The following is a 19,394-nucleotide window of genomic DNA, read 5'->3' as shown; positions in this document are numbered from 1 at the left end:
TCTCTGCCCACGGCAGGGGGGTTGGAACTAGAGGATCTTTAAGGTCCCTTCCAACCCAAACCGTTCCATGAGCCTATGAATTTTAAGGACCATGTAGTAACAGATGTTGGTCTGTTCGGGGGTGGGCGGGGAAATCAAGACTTTGGTCCTCCCAGTTCTCCACTAGATACCGGGTAAAGTTTCCGGTTTGACGCATAAAGAATTTTTATAGTTGTTTTTCTATCTAGCACACACTAAGTCTGGCATATTATACAAGACAATATCTTACCTAACCTGATGATTTATACTATGTTTATTGAGGTTAACTGTGCTTAGCATAAAGTAATAAGAAAATAAAATAAATGGAAAGAGGACAACGCAAGACTAGGAAGACTATAAGCTAGACAGGGAAAAACTGCAGTTTACCATGTGTGAACTTTGCTTTGAAGCCGGCTAAGTACACCCTCTAAATAGCTAAGAACAAGTCAAAAAGCACGTATTGGAAATAAACATTTTTTAAAATTATTTTTCTATATTCAAGTATTAGATAAATTATGTAAGACTGTTTCTGAGATGTGAGGCCAATGACGAATTTTAAAAACAAAATCAGTAGAAACATCATCCAGAAAAAAAGGCTAGTTAAAATATAGATATGTCAAGCTATGAAGCTTAAATTAGTGCAGATAATTTTATATTAAATCCAGATATCCAGAAATATACACAATAGAATCATCCCAGTTTTCATAAAAGTTTAGAAGGTAGATGATAAAATTGCACTTAATTCTGAATTAATTCAGATAGCAAGTCATTCCCATTCCTTGCTGATCAATTTGTAAGAAAAAGGGAACCATGTTATAAAAGAGCAAATTGGTTTTGTACATTCTATTTCACTTTTCATCTTATTTGGTCATAAACAAGGGCCACGCAGTTTCACTATCTGTCTTGACGATCAGATATCCTTACATCTGATGCAGACAAATCTAATACAGGATTTACAAATCCAGCATATTCTGAATTGCCATTATCATCCATTTCAGCACTAACAAAGTCATTCTCCCACTCCAATCCATTAGAATCGTCAGAGGCTGAAGCTGGATTACTTCCCGTCTTCTTGCTATTAAATTTCAGTGCCGCCCGGAGTATATCTTCTTCTGTTTTGGAGCGTTCTCTCATTGGAATCATTCTGTTCATGCCTGCGATTTAAGACATCTTTATGAGAAAGACGTAATTTTGAGGGAAGGACCTTTATGTTTGCATTAGAACATTGGAAGAAACAACGAGAATCCTCTAGAGATCCAGACTCTGGTATCTCCCAAGATACACTCCCAAGCATCACCATATTTTTCCTGGTGGTGGTGTTCACATTAAATCCATAGTTTGCAGTCAATTTGGGCCCAAATGAACACAACAGCCAGTGACGTTGTTTTACAGAAGACAGACAACATAGTGAAACAACTCACTAGCACTGTTTATTTCTCCTATATACGCAGCCCGCTGCCCTACATTACGAGCATGTAAATACTAGAAGATTTTAGGTTCTGTGCCATTTCCAGAAAAGCTAAATGTCTGGGGAATCCTCTAATACTCCCACAACTTACTGACAAACAGATGAAACATCATCACGTGAAACATTTTAAACAGCTGCTAAAATTTAGATAGATACTGGGTGCATTTGTCTAGGAAAGGTCTTCAGTTTGTCTGAAAAGGTATATTTAATTTCACACAAAATAAGGAAAAACATTGGTCAGAAAACTGCACAAAGACATCAGAGATGCTATTTATTTTATCAGTAATTACAGACTTGCTCACGGTGTATCAAAACCCTCCCACACCACTGGAATGGAGAAAGGAGAGGATTTACGATACTTTTCTTACTCACTGGACTCCTCGTACATTCCTAAATAAACTCCCCTTTTAAATTTGGAGTAACTATCTAACTAATTAATTATAATTAAAAAGTTACATACTGCAAGTGAAACACACAACTCTTGGCGGGGGGAGAGAGCCACAGGGCGGGGAGGGGGGAATATGAGAGGTAAATTTTTCCCTTCATCAGACTCAAATGATAGATTTTATGTTAAATGGTTCACGGGTCTTTCAAAACATAGCTATTTTCAACTCGATTATTCCTTTGGTACCAATGGCTCACTGAAGCTGTTCTCCATCTCAAGACACACTGCCGAAAATACCAATATAACATTAGTACTACAAGTTCCTTGTCTGTTATCTGTACATGACACCAAAGAATGAAAACAGAATCCACCGTCTCAAAAATCTGTATTTGATCCAGGACAGTTACCGTTTCCATTTTCTCCTCACGCCCTTTGTCTTTCTGTATAATACTCTTTATAAACTACAACACTGCAGGGCACAAACTATGCATCTGCTGTGCTCAGACAGCTCCGATCCACAATCCCATTTCAGTACTACCATTACGTAGTGATTATCCGCTACCATGAGGAGTAGATAATCACGCCTAGTTCAGGATCTAGGCATTCCCTGGTAAGAACCTCCTCATTTGGCAACCTTTCAGTCAAGCAATGTCATCTTTTGTTACTATTCTTAGTTGTTGTTTTTTAAAAGGCTAATAACCCTTTCAAAACACCGGTTCTTCTCTACTTTGGGTTCAGCCCCCGTGCAGCTTTGCCTACTAACAGTAAAAATCTGTGACTAGACCATAAATTAATATCCCAGATCACTAAACCCCCCACACACGCTTACTTTTTTGGGGTTGTTCAGTCTCCCTAGTATATTTTGACAGCACACACACTAACTAAACCTCTTATCCCGAGCAAGCAGTCAACCCCTTCAGGGAGATGGTTTTAATACACTTCAGTTGGGCCAGACCTACCAAGAACGTGCTAAAAACTACTCGAAGTCCTTGCAATGCTCACTAGTACTTCTTCCAAATGACCACATTCCTTCCTTGGCAGCCATGAAAACAAGTTATGTTCTCAAGCATAAGCAATCTCCCGTAGGTTCTCTTACCACCTCTCCCGCTCAAGATTTGAGGTTACTAGGGAGAAGAGATGCGCTGCCATCTCAGTGACCAACTCTTAAAAATTATTCCCCTTTGTAGAACACAGGCTAGTAGGAATCAGAAAAACGGAACTACGCAGTAATTTTGTTCTCTGTTTTTAGGCAGTTTTTGGCACTTCTCTGCACTTACTATTTAGTTACCTCAAAACCAGATGAATACTTACGGCTAAGTCAGTGTAACAGTGATAACAGAACAACGAATAGCAAACATTGCAGATTGTTAACTCTATACACAGAATTAGATTTCCCAACAGCAAGGATAACACAAGCCCGCATGCAACAAGACCCTCAACCAGTCAAATGAACAAGATAATTTTGCGTGCAGGTATGCCTGGTAAAGACTGAATCTTGCTCTCATCTGGTTTTCAATAGTTATTTAGATAGATATTACATTAAGCTAACATCTAAGAGTGGGAGGAAAACTCAATCTGTAAAAAAAAAAAAAAAAAGGCAAAGAAAGCAATTTTCCCATTTCTTAAGCACGGTGCAGACCCAGAACACTGTTTCTGCACTGGTGCTAATTAGTCTCAGTGTAAAACCCAGTGTACTTCAACATACATCATCCTGCCCTAGCTTCGGTTCTTCTAGAAAGCTAATAGCTCTTGCACACACTAGCTAAAAAAAGATGCTGAGTATTTCTGGGTAAATATGTGAAAGTTAAGTCTTTCAAAACAGGTTTCTGTACTAGACGTTTTAGTGCTCTTGATAGTGCTAAACACTTAAACTACACACAGATTGTCAAAAAACAGTCTATTAAAGCAAAAAAAAAAAGTGCTATGAGTTGGCTAAAAGAAATCCTAGCTTATTTTTGGTGAGCTTTTTAAGAGTCAAGATCTCAAAATCTTGGATTAACTTTGAAACAAAGACAATAGCTTTTGCAGATTTACTAAAAAGAACAGAAAAGATCTAGAGCAAACAGCAGCAGCAATTAAGATAGTTGGGATACTCACCTGGAATGCAGACCTACGTCTCCAGTAGAGGTTACAATAAAAGTAATTAGGGTTTAAAGAAGCAATGCCTCCCGAAATACTTCAGTCAGAGACTCCTGACCAACTTCCAGATTTTGAAACAAAGAACAAGCTGTCCTTCTGCTCCTGGCTCACAAGAGGGCAGCATTTCTTAACCATTAGTTTTGTTGTGAGTTTACAAGTCAGTTCCACAAAATGCAGGAAAAGACATTTACTGAAGGATCCAAAGAAATTAATTTATCAGACAGATAACCACATTTATCAAAATAAGCAATTTTCTAGGTAAAAATAATTTACAGTTTGATCATTACCCACTGGACAGAAATTCCATCAGAATTTTTAAATCACCTTCCCTTTTGAAAACGACAAATTTACAATCAACATGGTTTAAACTGCCAGCATTTTTAACTTGTAAGTTCAGAAAGAAACTGAATGGCAGAATAAATACCTTCTTCATCTTCCCACTCTAAATCTAACGAAGTGCTGTCATCATTTCCGCTCGTCGATTTTGTTTTGGTCATTAAGTCACAACTGCTCTCTGTGTTGGGCGTCAGCACTGTAGCATCAGATGAAAGTCCTATATAAAAAAAAAATATTTTTAATGTGTAAACATACTTGAATTTGAGGTTCAATATGCAAAACTAAACTTTCCAAGAAAGTTTTTGTTGTGCTTCGTGGCCTTTAAACCTCAGGAACATTTGAAAAAGCACTTCGCCCATCACTTCAAAGAGTATACAGTAGCTTTTTAATAGTCAACATCACTAAGATATTACAAGAGGACATTTAGCAGTACTGTCTAATTAGAACTATAGAGGAATTTAGTAAGCTAGACTTGTGTGAAGACTTGCAAAAAACTCAAAAAACACCACCACCACCCTCCCCCCCAAAAAAAAACCCCACAAACTACAGGCAGTGTTTCCCAAGAATTAGCATCAGTCCTCCAACTTCTAAGTGACTATCACGTACTGTCATCAAAACTTACGGATTTAAGTTTATAAAATTGTTCCCCTCTAAATTGTTAGTGGAATTTTTAAATGCAGGCAGCCAGATCCTCTCCTGCGCTTCATTAGAAAAAAATTAACCATTAGTATGATTCTAATTATTTTGCTAAGAGATGATTAAAAAAAGCTATACACACACATATTTGCATCTTTAACACACAGTTAGGTTTTACAAGAAAAGTTCACGGCATTGATGTTGCCTCCACAAAGATGATTGGAAAGCCTTAGTAAAATAAAATCCATGCACAGGACTTGTTTGCTTACAGAATTTGCTTTTGAGAACTAGAATGGCTGTAGCACAAGTTGTATACGCTGTGTTTTTCAAACACTTGAAGCGTCAGGGATTAGAGGGGAAGATAAGTTTCCATCAGATTTTTTTATACAGATGTATGTACAGATATTTTATACATGTGTGTATATAAAAATATAAATAAATTATGTTTATCTAGAAAAAGAAATAGCACTCTGTGCTCCTCAGTCACTTAATATTTAAAGACATGCATAAGAAAAGGAAGACTTACTACTACTTCGAAAAGCTTCATACTGGAATTTTGTATTTCTTAAGAAAGAATCAAGATCTTCCTCTGCCACAGAGCTGTAAGAACAAGGCATGTATTGTTTTTAGCTTTATAAACCTCTAGGAATGCCATAGGAGATGTTAATCCACATGCCCCCAGTTCTATGCTACAAAGCACATACACCTTAAACTAAAATCTTTTGAGATGATCTACAAAATGCCTTTCCATTCCTACTCCTCACATCCTCTCCCAGTCTGAGCTTCTGCTCAATTTTTAGTAGTATTCAGTTTAAAATGAATTAACTTCTGTCACAGAACAACTCTTCCCCTCTCATCCTTTGTCACTTTAGATAATGCCTCCTTAATTTTCAACTCCTTTTTTAACTAATGAATTCAAATCCTGCTATTGTTTCCAAAATCTGGGTAGCTCCTACTCATTCCATAAAACCTCAGTTTTCACAGCTCCTTTTCTAACTGTACCTCCCTAACTGAAAATTCCTCCTATCCCCCTTCTCTTCTATTCAAAACAGGTGTTTGATTTTAGAGCTTTTTCTAAACTCAAATACCGTACCACAGTAAATTTCTTTAGGGGGTTCCCACCCCCCCCCAACACTGAACACAGAAGGTGGGAGTGAAGAGAAATAAATGAGTAATATTAATGAAGAAACAGGCAGACTATATAAACCATTCAATTCCCCACTTGGTTAGTGTGTATTTTTATTGGGCATTTCAAACAGGGTTCTGCATAATAAAAATATTTTTATATTAGCTGAGATTTTACATATAAACGCCTTTTTAATATAAAACACTGGGGGGGGTGTATTAGTAGCTGGGAGTAGGTCCAATTTTGTATGCATCAGTCTAATAACTACAGTGAAAACCAGAACGAATGCAATCTACCCTCTAGTTTTGCAGATTAATGGTAACCCGTTTCCATTCAGTAACTATTTGGTGTGAAGAAAACTGCAGTGAATGAAAACAACTCTGACTTAGAAATGCTGCGTGTGTAAAGTTTGGAAAACATGTGAAGTTTGTTTTTGGGTTTGTTTTTTTTTTGATAAGGGGGAGATGAGGAAACAGGAGTAAAAACAGTCATGGTTCTCGATTACCATTAATAAAATTTTGTATCTTACCTCTGATATTCTCCATTATTAACAGCATGCGCTCTCTGTGTTATCCTTTGCTGTCTACGTTGCTATCGAAAGAAGTAAATTATTGAAAAAGCTGAATGCAATCGCTCAGAGTAATCTACTCAATACACTAAGCATTCCCTTAACTGCGACATTAGAAGGAGCACTGTCCCGGTCCTTGGAGCAGTCTAAGTACAACTCAAGAAAAGACTGACTTTCATTCAAATAAAGATCAAATTTTATGGTATGAAGGGACTGTTACATGCAAGTGGTATCGTTTTCAATCTCAGAAAACTCTCCATTTAAAAGAAGGTAGCTTTGTGAATAGAGCTCTCAACATTTTAACCTATTTCATGCACCCCCCCCAAAAAAAAAAAGCATCAATTTGTCTAGAAACATGTGAACACCACCTCATTCATGATTACATCTGTCCTCTTCTCTATTGTCTTCTCTTCTTAAGCCACAGTTTTTTTCAACGCACAACTAACACCTGGGTTACGTTTGATTTGTTTTGCTCTGTGCGCAAGAACAGTCAGCCTACCATTTAAAAAGAAACGTTTCCTACAGGTCCTTTTATCCCTGCACAAAGCAATACTGCCATCTCCTCTGGTTGTCTGTAACAGCATTAAGTGCTTCATTTATATTAATAATAGCTTTGTTGCCTTTCTGAGCCAAAAGTATTAATACCTCTACACTCTTAAGGTAGAAAGCTTTCACAGTATCGCCAGGCAAAAAAAAGAAGCATGTCAAAATGCATGACACAAGCCATAAATGCACTTATTTTGTAGTTACAAGAGGAACAACAGATGTCATGAAGTAGGGTTCTGCTTAAGTTTTAGGGTTTAAACAACTTAAGTTCTCTCAAGTTTCTTTTCTCTGCCTTGAAAAAATGAGAGCATAAAAACTGGGCACATCAGCTATGTGATTAAAGGTAAATCAGTTATGAAGCAGTAATTGTTCACTGATTATGACAAAGACTAAAACAAAAATGAACGAGCTAGTTTTAGAGACAAGTCTGTTGTATCCAGTTACTGTATTTTCTGGGAAAAAAAAAATCTATTCTCAGCCTTAATGGATCTGTCCCTGCAAAAGATAAGCAGGGGTAAATAAACCAGAATTTTTTATGGCAACTTATACTTCATCTAAGAATTGCTCTTCGCTGGGTAAATAGTCTCGTGAGATAACTGCATTGGATCAGCTAGTATTTTTCAATCCCAAAACGACGATGGCTTTGTTTCTTGGCACACTTTCCACCTCGGGTATTTAAATAAGTATCAGAATAAGCAGACTGAAACCAGTAAGGAAATGGGAAGCGTAGCAGAAGTAGAAATATCACATAAAGGTGGTTATAGGTGAGACGACTTAAGTACGCAGGGAGAAAGAGACAGGAATTTGGCACCAACATAGTTAACAAGTCTGTAAAAATAAATTACTGACATATGCAACAAATTTCTTTCACGATTCATATACCCACATAATATCCAATTGAAATTATCTACCCATTTTGCCAGGTCACATACAAATATCCAGCACTGGAAGTTCCAGGATACATATATATTAAAATGCTCCTGACAATTTAGTAGGGCAACATGAGCAAGCCAAATTAGTTTTAAAGGGATGCCATACTTCCAGTGAAAAAGCCCTTTTCTCATTTAGAAGGCTTCTGCCCACAAACAGCAAAGAGATGAGTTACGTATTCAAAAATGGCTTCTACTTTATTTAGAAAGGTTAAATGCTTGATGCGTATCTATAAAAAAATGCTTCCTCAGAAATCCTTATAATCCTTATGGGTTTTGGGGGGGTGTTGTTTGTAAAGAGAGATAAGTGGTACTAATTTTATGCGAGGAAAAAATTAAAATCTCTATAATGCGTTCTATCTTAGGTCCTGACTAAAAGAGGTGCCTATTAAAAATACTGAAAGACAAGAAAAATAGCATTGCTTGCACAGAACTTCTACAAAAACCAGTTAAAGCCATATAACGATCTACTTTCGCTGACTTTATATAGACCAAAAGCATTAAAAAAAAAAAAAGAGGCAGGCAAAAAGAGGTCAGAAAGAATTAACCCTCCCATACCAAATGACAAGAGGATAGAAAGAGAAATGTGAAATGAGACCTATACTTAGCAACATAAATATTAGATGAAAACTCAGTCATCACTATCAGTCTGGAAATAACAATTTTCAATTCACTCGCTTTTCAATACAGACAATACACTGGGGTTACACATCTCCCCTATACCTTTTGTAGATTTCAGACTTTTTCAATTAATCTAAATGTGAACTTTTGAAAATCTACTTCTAACTGAACACGTATCACATGCCTAGTGGACCGCTTCCTTGAACATGCTACAACTGCAGCCATACACATTATAGATGAACAGATAGCGAAAAGTGAAAATGTTCTTTTTAACATAAGTATTTCCGGCAACCTGAAATTTGCGTGAGAACACATACTTTAGCAGCTTATTAAGATGGCAAAAATAGTAAATGCACTGATAATATGTAACACTTTGAACTGCAACATGAAAACCATCAGTAATAAATGCTATGGGGATACAGAACAGCATCTGTTTTCAAAAACGCAGGAAAACATAACGTGGCTTTTGTTTTGCTTGACCAAGCTCCAAAAGCATGGACACCAGACATCTGAAAGTAGGCACAGATATATTAAATAAAGACTACTTGTTAAGTCATTGCTGGACTTTGGCTACTACACATACAAATCACAAAGTGATAGAACAACTCGGGTTGGAAGGGACCTCAGGAGGTCATCTGGTCCAACCTCCTGCTCAAAGCAGGGTCAACAGTAAGTTCAGATGACTTGGAAACACCTATCCCCATGTTAACACAAACCACAGAGATAAGGAACAATTAAGTGCACAAATATATAAAGTACATTTTACAAGTCTAAATGATGTCATAATATGTTCTCAATTTCAGGGTTTTTTACTAGAAAACCATTACAGATCACTTTACATTAAAGATCAGTAACTTCTATATAATGCAAGAAGTCTGTTAAGCTAATTATAGATTAAAAATCGTACATCTCATTCAAAATCTATACTCTGCAACATAAGCCGTTACAAACAATTCTGATCATTTTCAGCTGTTCCAGTCAGCTGTACTTTCTAAATCGTGTATTTCTTTCTCTACTGGAATTTACAAGCCAAAGCAATTTCCTCATTACGTTTCCTGAGATGTAAAGGATATTAAGAAAGTCCGCATACATAGAAACAGAACAGAAGCTCTGATATATATTGGGGTCTTTTTCCCCTCACCTCCAAGAGCTTTTTCTGCTTTGCTGCCCTGGCTGCTTCACGTTGTGCAGCATATAAAGCCTCCTCTTCTATTCTTAACTTCTCCTCTTGTAAGGCTAACTGTATATGAACAAAATAGTAATGGTTAACAAAAGCAGAACCTATCTATCTTCCTATGAATAAAGCCATAAGTTCAATAAAACAAAAGAAGAGCTACCAGAAAATAAAAAAAATAAAGTAAAATTGACTATAGCTAAAACATTTTTCTTCATTAACTGAATCTAATGGCTTCCCCCCCACCAAACATCCCAAGAAATTTAGATAACTAAACATGACCCTACTGAATAAACATCATTACTAGTGAATTGCTGTAAATGCATGTTGCGTCTTATTATGAACTGCACCGTGAAAGATTTAAGTCTTTGCAGTTGCATGTTTCATTGGTACTTTATTAAAAATCATTCTCGATTTCTACGTTGTATTCCGCACCATATTCCATTAATTGCTGCAACACACTACAACAAAATGACAAATTATGGGGTTTTTTTTCCCCCCCTTAAGAAAAGCTCTGGAAAAAAGTGAGCACAAAAAAGTTGAATCAAGTATACTCCCCATTTTGCCTTTCGTAAAAAAAAAAGTTCAAATTTAACAGAGCTCGGTCAAGACAGCCAGCCTATTCAATTTTTCAGCTAAGAGGCCATTAAAAAAAAAAAGCTCTCTCTGATGCAAACTTAGTTGTGCAGCAATCTCTTTGCGTATCTTGTAGACTAAAAAATACCAAGTGATGAACAAAACCCAATTGTTTCGTTCATGCGAATGGAATCTCCTCGTGTTCATGGTTGATCTTAACTACTTTAAAAGAAAAACTACCCGTACCATACTAGTCGTCATAACTGCTTACCTCTGACTGAAGTTTCATATCAACAACTCTCTGCTTTTCAGCAATGGAATCGTAATGTCTGTCTTTCAAGTCAGCAATTTCTTCCTCAGTCAGAGGTCTAAAAGCACGGGAGAAACACAAAAAGACTCCATCTACTGTTTACGCATGACAACCCTAAGTTGCACTTAAACACATCCATACGGTCTTTCTTGACTTGTCCTTCAACGCAAATTCAACAAGCTGTGCTTTTGGCCTGCTCCTCCTGGGAACAGAGTTCCAAAGTTCCAGCTTACTCAAGACAATGCTGTCTCTCCTTACTCTTGCAAAGCATTTTTTGTATCTTTACAGAAAGCGTATTTTCAAAACATTGTTTGCTAACAGAACTGCTCCAATAGAATGGTTAATATCATCGCGGTGTAAATCTCACTTTTTTTTCTTACTTGTTTTGGTCCCCTAATTGTAAATTGTTCCCCTTTCATCTGTTGCCTACTTTATGCCTACTTGTATGTATCTGACAAACAAGCGGAAAAGCATTATCATAATTCTAATGTTTGCTATATCGCTTCTTTAGGACCATTGACAGGGAACAACATTTTGGGAACTATCAAACTTAAATACTACAAAATGTCTAGAATTAGACAACCAAACCATACACTTTGGTGCCTTCATATGCTTCCTACAGAGCAGACCTCTAAGTTTCTACTGCTTACATAAATATTAACATGCTCACAAAAAAATTCACTGGAGTTGTAGCACTAACACCCGTATAACTTTAAATGCAGACCCTGGGAACAAGAATAAAGATTCTCTTTGCAACATACTGTTTTAACTGTCTTACACAGTTTTTGCATGATGCATTATCATCTGAACTGTTTTGACGTGGTTAAGCATTAAGGTTAGTCTGACATGTATTCTTTCCATGTATCAGACAACTAAAAAGACAGAAAGGGTTTTGACAGGAACTCTGAAAAATTTAATAGTCACAGTGGGAGAGCAGAGGGAAGGAGAGGTCCTGAATCTCTAAGTCTTACCTGTGACTGCTTCCTGGGCTTTCTCCCTGTTTTAAAAAAAAAAAAAAAAGTCTGAGTTTTTGAGAATCCATCAATCAATCAATTTTAAGATGGGAAAAAAACCAGCATGAAATCATAGTTTCTCCCATATGTTGGTTTTACAATTGGGGGGGGGAAAATCCCCTGTTTTATTCTGGAATTTAAAAAAAAAAAGAAATCTTGTCATGCACTCAACTGAAGTGGCTCACTGAGTAAAACAAGTAAGTCTTTCCAACTGAAAACAAATATTCCGGTGGTGTATTTCAGGAACCAAACTATTAGTCTTCATGTTTTTAAATACAGGGCAGGGTGTTGAAAACGTGGTGTGTGTCCCACCCGTTATCAAGCTGTATTAAATTTATAAGAGCAAAGTTTTAAGGCCAACTTCTATTTTTCTGAAGTACTGTTCAGCCAGTTCACCCATAACTGTAAAGACAGAGCACTCCCAAAACTTTCCTTACCAAAGCAACCCAGGTCCATTTATGTTCTCAGATAGAGAGCATGTGCTGAGTCTTATACAAGAGTTATACCAGGAGCAAATTCTCCTTCAAGTCTTCCCCTCCCTTCCCCCCCCCCTTTTATCTTTTCTTTTCGCCTTCCTAATGTCCACAGTGCTCTCTTACTGAAAGGGTTACTTCCCATACCCCCCCAACGAGTTTTCTCTTCTTTTAGGTCTTCATCTCTCCCAAAGTGTTAAGTATTCATTCCTATAGCAAGCAAAACTCAAAGTGAAAAAAAAACCCACCTGCAATTTAAGTCTACAACATAGCATGAAGTGGGAAGAAGATACAGATCTTGGAACCATTTTTAAGGGTTGTACTAGCAGGTTTCACATTATGATCCAGGTACCTACCTCATCACTTTCCACTAGGTTCTCAAACTGCAGAGAGAAAAAGAAGTAAACCATCTTTACAATTCAATGTAACAAGTCACTAAACACATACAGCAAATATGATTACATATTTAATCTGTCTTGTAAAAACACTACTCCAATGATAACAGTGGGACTGCAATACCATTTATGAAAGCCCCTACTTTCAGAGAAAGCATTACTTTTAGAGTAGGACCTATCTTCTTGCCAACGTTTCTTTCCTTAAACATTACGTTCTCCTAAAAGGAGAAGAGTCAACATTAAAAAACATTCATGTAATTCGCTACAACTTACGTGAGGGCCCTGATAAAAATGAAATCTCATTAGCTTCTAAGATTGCTAATAATTCTGTGTATCCAAAGCATTATAATACAAGCAGTGGAAGGAATGGTATGGCTCTGACCAAAGCACCCACGCAATTAAAAATCCAGAAGATAAGGGGTAGAGTGCACGTAACCTCCACCTCACGTGGCAACTGTGATGCTTATCAAAAAGTATTTGAACATGTATTTAATTTACAGAAAATGTACAGTTACTTTCTACCCAGAATTCCCAAAAAAACAAGCAACAACAACCCCCCTCCCAGCTTCGCACAAAAGAAACTAAAGGTCAATAAAGGTAATGTAATGCTTAATGATAGGAAGCCAAAAAAAGCCCAAACCGGGCAAGAATACACCAAGCATTCTAAGCTGCACAAACTCGTCCAGCAGAAATTCAACTATCACATAAAAACAAAGCAAATGGAAATTCTCCGTACTATTTTCAGTATAGTAATCTTACATGTGATCAATACATCAAACATGGAGGCCAGTACCTACAGCAAGACTCCTTATTGACCTGTACACTGACTAATTGCTGTAAGCAGAATATGAAACACAATTTGGGAGGAAGACAGCACCTTCTTTTCCCTATCAGATTTCTGCTTCAGGAACACTCTCTCGCAAATGGAAGTTGTGCGCTAAAACGGATTTCCCCCACCATATACGTCTGCCCCGGCTCTTGAAAGCCAAAGCGGTGATTACAGTTATTAATGTTACTCTCAGTAATGGGGGCAACCTGAAAGGTCTAGGACTTTTAGACCATAAGGAACACTCAGGGAAAGTAAACCAGGTTATTCTGAGAATCTCAGCTTACACAAATTAACTTTACGCTACCCTTGGCAAAAAGGGGTGACATTCGGTGGCCGAGAAAGGACCTCTGTAGCGAACAAAGCGGACTACGAATGCAACTAACTATAAAGTAACTTCATCAGATTCTAGCTTTTTGTAGAATCATATTCATGATCCTGCCATCCAGAACTAAATATCCCGCACTTATACAAGCAGAAAAGAAAAATCACTCCCAACACAAAAGTGATGAGAGATGCAATAGGCAGACTTTAGAATGCTCTGGTGCTGAGTATCAGATCACAACAGATACATCATGTCACTCCAATCTATCATTTGGAAAGAAGAGAAGTATTAATGTTCTGAGGTGCTATAAGAACCACTATCTCGCCACCCAGTGCAGCATCGATTTGGTCTGGAATAACCCCGAGTATTTCAGTGTACATAAACCGCAAAAAGTGTTAAAGGCATTGCTAGAATTCAGCTTTTCCCATTTTTTTTTTTTTTTTAATCACTAGAAATGTAAGCACTCACCTCTATAGTGAAGTGTTCTCCTGTTGAACATGTTCTAAAATACTTGGATCTGGAAAAATAAGTCTACAGTTACACTACGGAATAGTCTTCGATTCACAGCAGAAGGAAAACGAGCCTGATAATTTTCAATAGCTTTTGAAACATGTGAAGTAAGTATAAAATAAACATAAAAATCTTCATGTATTCAAAACATTTACTTGTTAACCTGTGCTCTGCATCGCTACCAAAGCAGAACAAGGCAAAAGCATGTAAACATCTTCTACAGAACTGGAGAAAAGACAAACACCCTCCGGTGAGAAGAAATTACTTATCGGGATCCTGGACTTGACATTTACAGACATTTAGCGTGTTCTGCAATACCTGTAATACATGTTTCTCAAAAAACATTATTCCAGGCAATTTCTGAAAACACTGTTGCTCATCACGGCACTTAACTCTTTACTAGCGCAGCATCTTGTACAACATCAATGTTAAACAAGACATTTTATTTTGACAGCTTGGCACAGCTAGAAGGTTGAACCTCAGAGAAAAATGTCTACAGAGAGATCAAGACAATGCTTTTCAACTACAAAAATTTACGCACAGTCTGTAATTTTACACAGGGAATCAGTCTCCTCCTTGATTCTTTAACTATCTTAACACTGTCCTCTATAACAAACAATACAGTAATGTTACCCGACTACATTTTTTACCTAGTGAAAGAGGTTTGGCTGTCATCCAAAAGAACATTCAAACGTATACCGGTGCTTCAGTACAACATCCATTTCATCGAACTGTTTTAAAAACCAGAGTTTCCAGTTGCAAGTGCTGACTGATGTCAGGAGTAAACCCAGGGCCTCAGGCATTTCTATACTTGTACAGAAGATCGTTCTGTACTTGCAGCCAACACCTACTTCTACTATACTAAAAGCAACACACCAGCCAAAGCCCGAATTATTTTAATCATATCAAATTTCGTCTCCATCGTATTTTTCTTTGGAAGTCAGTCGGGGTACGTCTCCCCTGGCAACTTGTTGCACAACCCACTTCTTCCTTGTTGCAGTGTACCTCACAGTGTAGAGCTGCCACGAAAGAACTGTTCCCATCGACTCGTTGCTATGGAACCAGAGGCGAAAGGCCACTTTAATTCATGCACCACATCGCAAGTATAAACGGGATACGTGGCATGAACACTTAAAGTAATTTCACATTTTGGCGTGCAGGAGCCAATACCATTAAGAATCTAATTTAATAAAACTGCTACAGGAAATCGTTTCGGGACTATGTTGTTAACAAAAGTGTAATTCCAGTTTACAGCATCAGGCCCTACCTAAATTACGCTCCACTTTACAAACACATGAGCCGCAGTCAGATTAGCTGCAAGAATTGAACAGTGAACCTATGGAAAACTAAGACAATGCAGTGCAAGCCTACTAAATGTAATTACAGATAGCCCCACAGCAATGACACTTCAAGGAAGATCTACACTTTCCGCTACCTGCTGAACAGGGACTCGATAACAGAAGACCTAATTCCGTGCCAGAGTTTGAACCCTTAAATCCCAGAGCAACTATGGAGAATTGAGGTCATTAGGGACAGAAATGGAAGACCATTCAACTTCACCCCCGTATGTAACAACTTCAACTGAAATAAAACAGTAACCTATTAAAATGCTTACAGCTTTTACTATTCTCCTTTAAGCTCTACTGTTTCATTATTTTTTAAAATAGACTTGAGAAACATTTAGGTTTGCTAGGTACTAGAGAAAACAGTTCAGCCAATAGGCCACAGGACCTGTAGAGGCTGTAAAGCAATCTTCAAAGATGAAAAGCTATTATAAAGACTAACTTTTCGGCTCTCTGTACATATATATGCTTTATTCTCCTTTATGCAAATTTACGTTATCATCATCTTCTATTTTTAAAAAACCCAACCAACTTACACAGATTAAGCGTGGAAAACAAGTCACTAAAAATTAACACTTAATCTATTAAAACCAGGGCATGAGTTAAAATTACTTTTCCACACTAGTGACAAAAAGGATTGTGCCAAATTTGCTACATGATATGATAACCCCTCCCAAACTAGCCGAACAAATAACAGAGACAAATAATATTTATTCTTCTCCCTCTTCACCCCCCCGCCTTCTTTTAAACACTCCTCTAGGAGTAAAGAAGAATACTTATGGTCGAATATAGTGACAAATTAGCTATGACCTGCCTTCTAATTATGGCTGCAGCTTGTAGTACTTTGAGCAAAACTATTTCAGCCAAATTGTAAGGACATTCCCTAAAAAAAAAAAAAAACAAAAAAACCCACAAAAAACCACACCACAACAACAAATTACCAACTGAAAGTTTGTATTTTTACAGAAAGTTAAACTTCTACTACACTGAAGAAGGCTTTGGTATTTCATATCTCTCTACGCATGCTCAACATGAACTCTAAAATCATTGCAGCAATTCATACACAAATCTCCAAGATTTAAGCACAATTCTAAGCAAAGGCAACTTATAATCTTGCAGGATATCGAAACACTTGTTAAGAACCGTATACTTAATTATTTAATTCAGAGTTTATTTCTCACAGTTAAATCTTGGAGCATCTAAGAATAATGAAACACCAGTTTAGGGGGGGAATCTGAGTGATTAAAATAATCACAATTAACTTGATAAGCTACATTATTGCATTATACTGTTCCAGAAGTAGCCAAATCTGCAGAATCTGGTAGCAATCTAACTTGCAAACTTACAAGATTTATGAAACACACCTTACAGTTTTGTTTTTAATACAATTCCCTGCTCCTCCCACCACACGGTGGAAGGAAAACACCTGAATTGCTCAACACTCCAATACTGTTCTGAAAACTACCAGCACACCCAGAAAATGAAGATGACTGAGACACGTGCCAGCTATCTGCAAGAGGTAGCACTGATGATCTTTTTTTCATAAACTGATCCCTGTATACAATATTCCAGGTTCAGGCTTCAAAAGTCAATCCAAACCCGTGCAGCCTCTTGAATTGGAAAAGTCTGTTTTCTGTACTATCATTTCATTTTTCTAAGACTTCCACTACAGGCTATGGAAAAACGTACGTAACAGTTTAACATAACAACAGCACACAGCAAGATTTATTTCACCGGTAAGGACAGTCTGATATTGGACTAATAGAAGCAATACATGCACGTATGAGTATCTAAACCATCATGGCAGAAAAATTTCTCCTTTGAGGGTACGCTCATAAAAACTTCTACATGAATTCCCTGCCATTTAAGAGAATGGCATTTCTCATAATTCCGTGCCTCGGCATTCATATTTGCCATTCTAAAACCCAAGCAAGCAGTAAGCCAGTAGTTACATGAAAGGCACCGAAACACGATGAAGTCTGGCGAGTAAGCCGGTAACTTCAGCAACCGTCTGCTGAAAACCAGTTGGAGACTATGAGACCGTGTGGCAGGAAGCTAACAAACGATGCTTCATGAATCAAACACGCACCAAAACCAAGTATTAGAACAGATGACGCTGCAAACACCAATGAATACACAAAAGGGTAACAGAGTATTGCAAACATACAAGAAAAAAGAATACAAGGGGGAAAAAACCACCACCAACAAAAATATATAGGCAGAACAGAGTATTGCAAACATACAAGAAAAAAAGAATACAAGGGGGAAAAAACCAACAACAACAAAAATATATAGGCAATAGTCACTTTAGACCAGAGGGAAAGACAAAAGATAACCGTGTATCTAGAATTTGCTGTTATAGCCGAGACAATCTTGTGCCTTTTTGGACTCTGCCTCCTATCCAGTGCTCATAAGTCAGTTAAAAGTAGTCGGGGGGGAAATAAAAGACCAAAGAGATGCCACAACCAAAGCAATAATTTACAGGGTAAGTACACGTTGCCGGAGACTTACTGTCACTACCCCCGACTGCTAAAAAAAAGGGGTGTTAGCCTATGAGCAGAGACTCAGCAAAAAACACATGTGAAGCAAGAACCTTTCAAGTATTCTGTTTTTCTCAGAGTATAGCACAAGAAACAGATACTTAAGTGCCCGCTGTCAAGGCATTTCAGATGTTCTCACACCCTCTGCTAGAGGGTACTAAGAATACAGGCGGGTACCCTCCATACACGCCTTCACCCATTTCTCTGAAAAGTATTCCTAAAAGATCTTCAGGAGCAGAACATCAGACTTGCCCTGCTCGAGCTGACGTGAAATAAGAGGCCGCGAGTGTGCAACATGTAAAATGCTCAGTATATCTGTCTAGAACGACTTCAATCGTAATACATCAGTGAAAAATAAGTGATAAATAGCTATCGAATACTGGTAACTATATGGAAGAAAACCAAGTTCTTGTACAGGGAACGTATCCTTCCCTGTTTGTACACTGTTCTTCCATGAACTGGTTGTTGCAGAACAAAACCCGGATCACGCATTTACAAGATAAATAGTTTATTCGGACCGTTTCGCTCCTTATCTTCTATAATAGTCACCCTCTATCCCAACAGAGCCTCAGCCTCTGACTCACAGAGAACACAAGATCACATTCCAGAAAATATGGTGTTTTTCCATCTTTGCACAAACACAGTAGCCTGCACAGATTTTGGCAACCGACCTGAAAAAAAAAAAAAATCTTTCTAAGCTGCTGCTTCTGGAAAAACAACCCTGGAAGAGGGCTAAGGAGTAAAAATGTCCCCGCAGCCTAAGCCATCCCTGGAAGCGTTATTACCGTCAACCGTGCGAACTGCACCAAGGCCAGCGACCCTTCGACGGCACTTCACCAGCTCGAGCTGTCAAGGCAGACGCTAGGTACGCGTTTTCTCCTTCCTCACTCCCCTCTTCAATCTAGCCGCCCTGCTGCTGCGGGGAGGGGGCGAAGGGGGCAGCCTAAAACCCGGGTGTACCCCGACCCCGCGTGAGGTGGCAGGCGTCCACCTCACCTACTGACCCACCCCGCCTCCCTGCTGGGCCCACACCGGGCACGGCAACAGCTCCCCGGCCTTGTCACTTCCCCCCCCCCCCGCCCCCACACACACTGCCGCTCTGAGCTTGCCAGCCACCTCAGGGTGCCGACGTCTTGC

General features: G+C 38.1%; 1 protein-coding gene across 1 annotated transcript in view; it reads right to left on the bottom strand.

Moving 5' to 3' along the window:
• Positions 1-66: 66 nt before the first annotated feature.
• The window catches only part of AP1AR (adaptor related protein complex 1 associated regulatory protein), a 24,950-nt gene continuing 5,622 nt past the window's right edge, over positions 67-19,394 (bottom strand). The window contains exons 4-12 of the mRNA XM_009282626.2: positions 14,333-14,381; positions 12,675-12,701; positions 11,804-11,829; positions 10,794-10,890; positions 9,914-10,012; positions 6,638-6,699; positions 5,509-5,582; positions 4,435-4,563; positions 67-1,172 (exon numbers count right to left, since the gene is read on the bottom strand). Of these exons, the coding sequence (XP_009280901.1) occupies positions 913-1,172; positions 4,435-4,563; positions 5,509-5,582; positions 6,638-6,699; positions 9,914-10,012; positions 10,794-10,890; positions 11,804-11,829; positions 12,675-12,701; positions 14,333-14,381 (823 nt within the window). The 3' untranslated portion in view covers positions 67-912. The remainder of the gene's footprint in view (positions 1,173-4,434; positions 4,564-5,508; positions 5,583-6,637; positions 6,700-9,913; positions 10,013-10,793; positions 10,891-11,803; positions 11,830-12,674; positions 12,702-14,332; positions 14,382-19,394) is intronic.

Source organism: Aptenodytes forsteri, unplaced genomic scaffold (genome assembly GCF_000699145.1).
Source record: "Aptenodytes forsteri isolate BGI_AS27 unplaced genomic scaffold, ASM69914v1 Scaffold326, whole genome shotgun sequence".
In the NCBI taxonomy this organism is placed as follows: domain Eukaryota; kingdom Metazoa; phylum Chordata; class Aves; order Sphenisciformes; family Spheniscidae; genus Aptenodytes; species Aptenodytes forsteri.
Note: the sequence above shows the minus strand (reverse complement) of the source record. Positions and strands in the feature narration are given on the sequence as shown.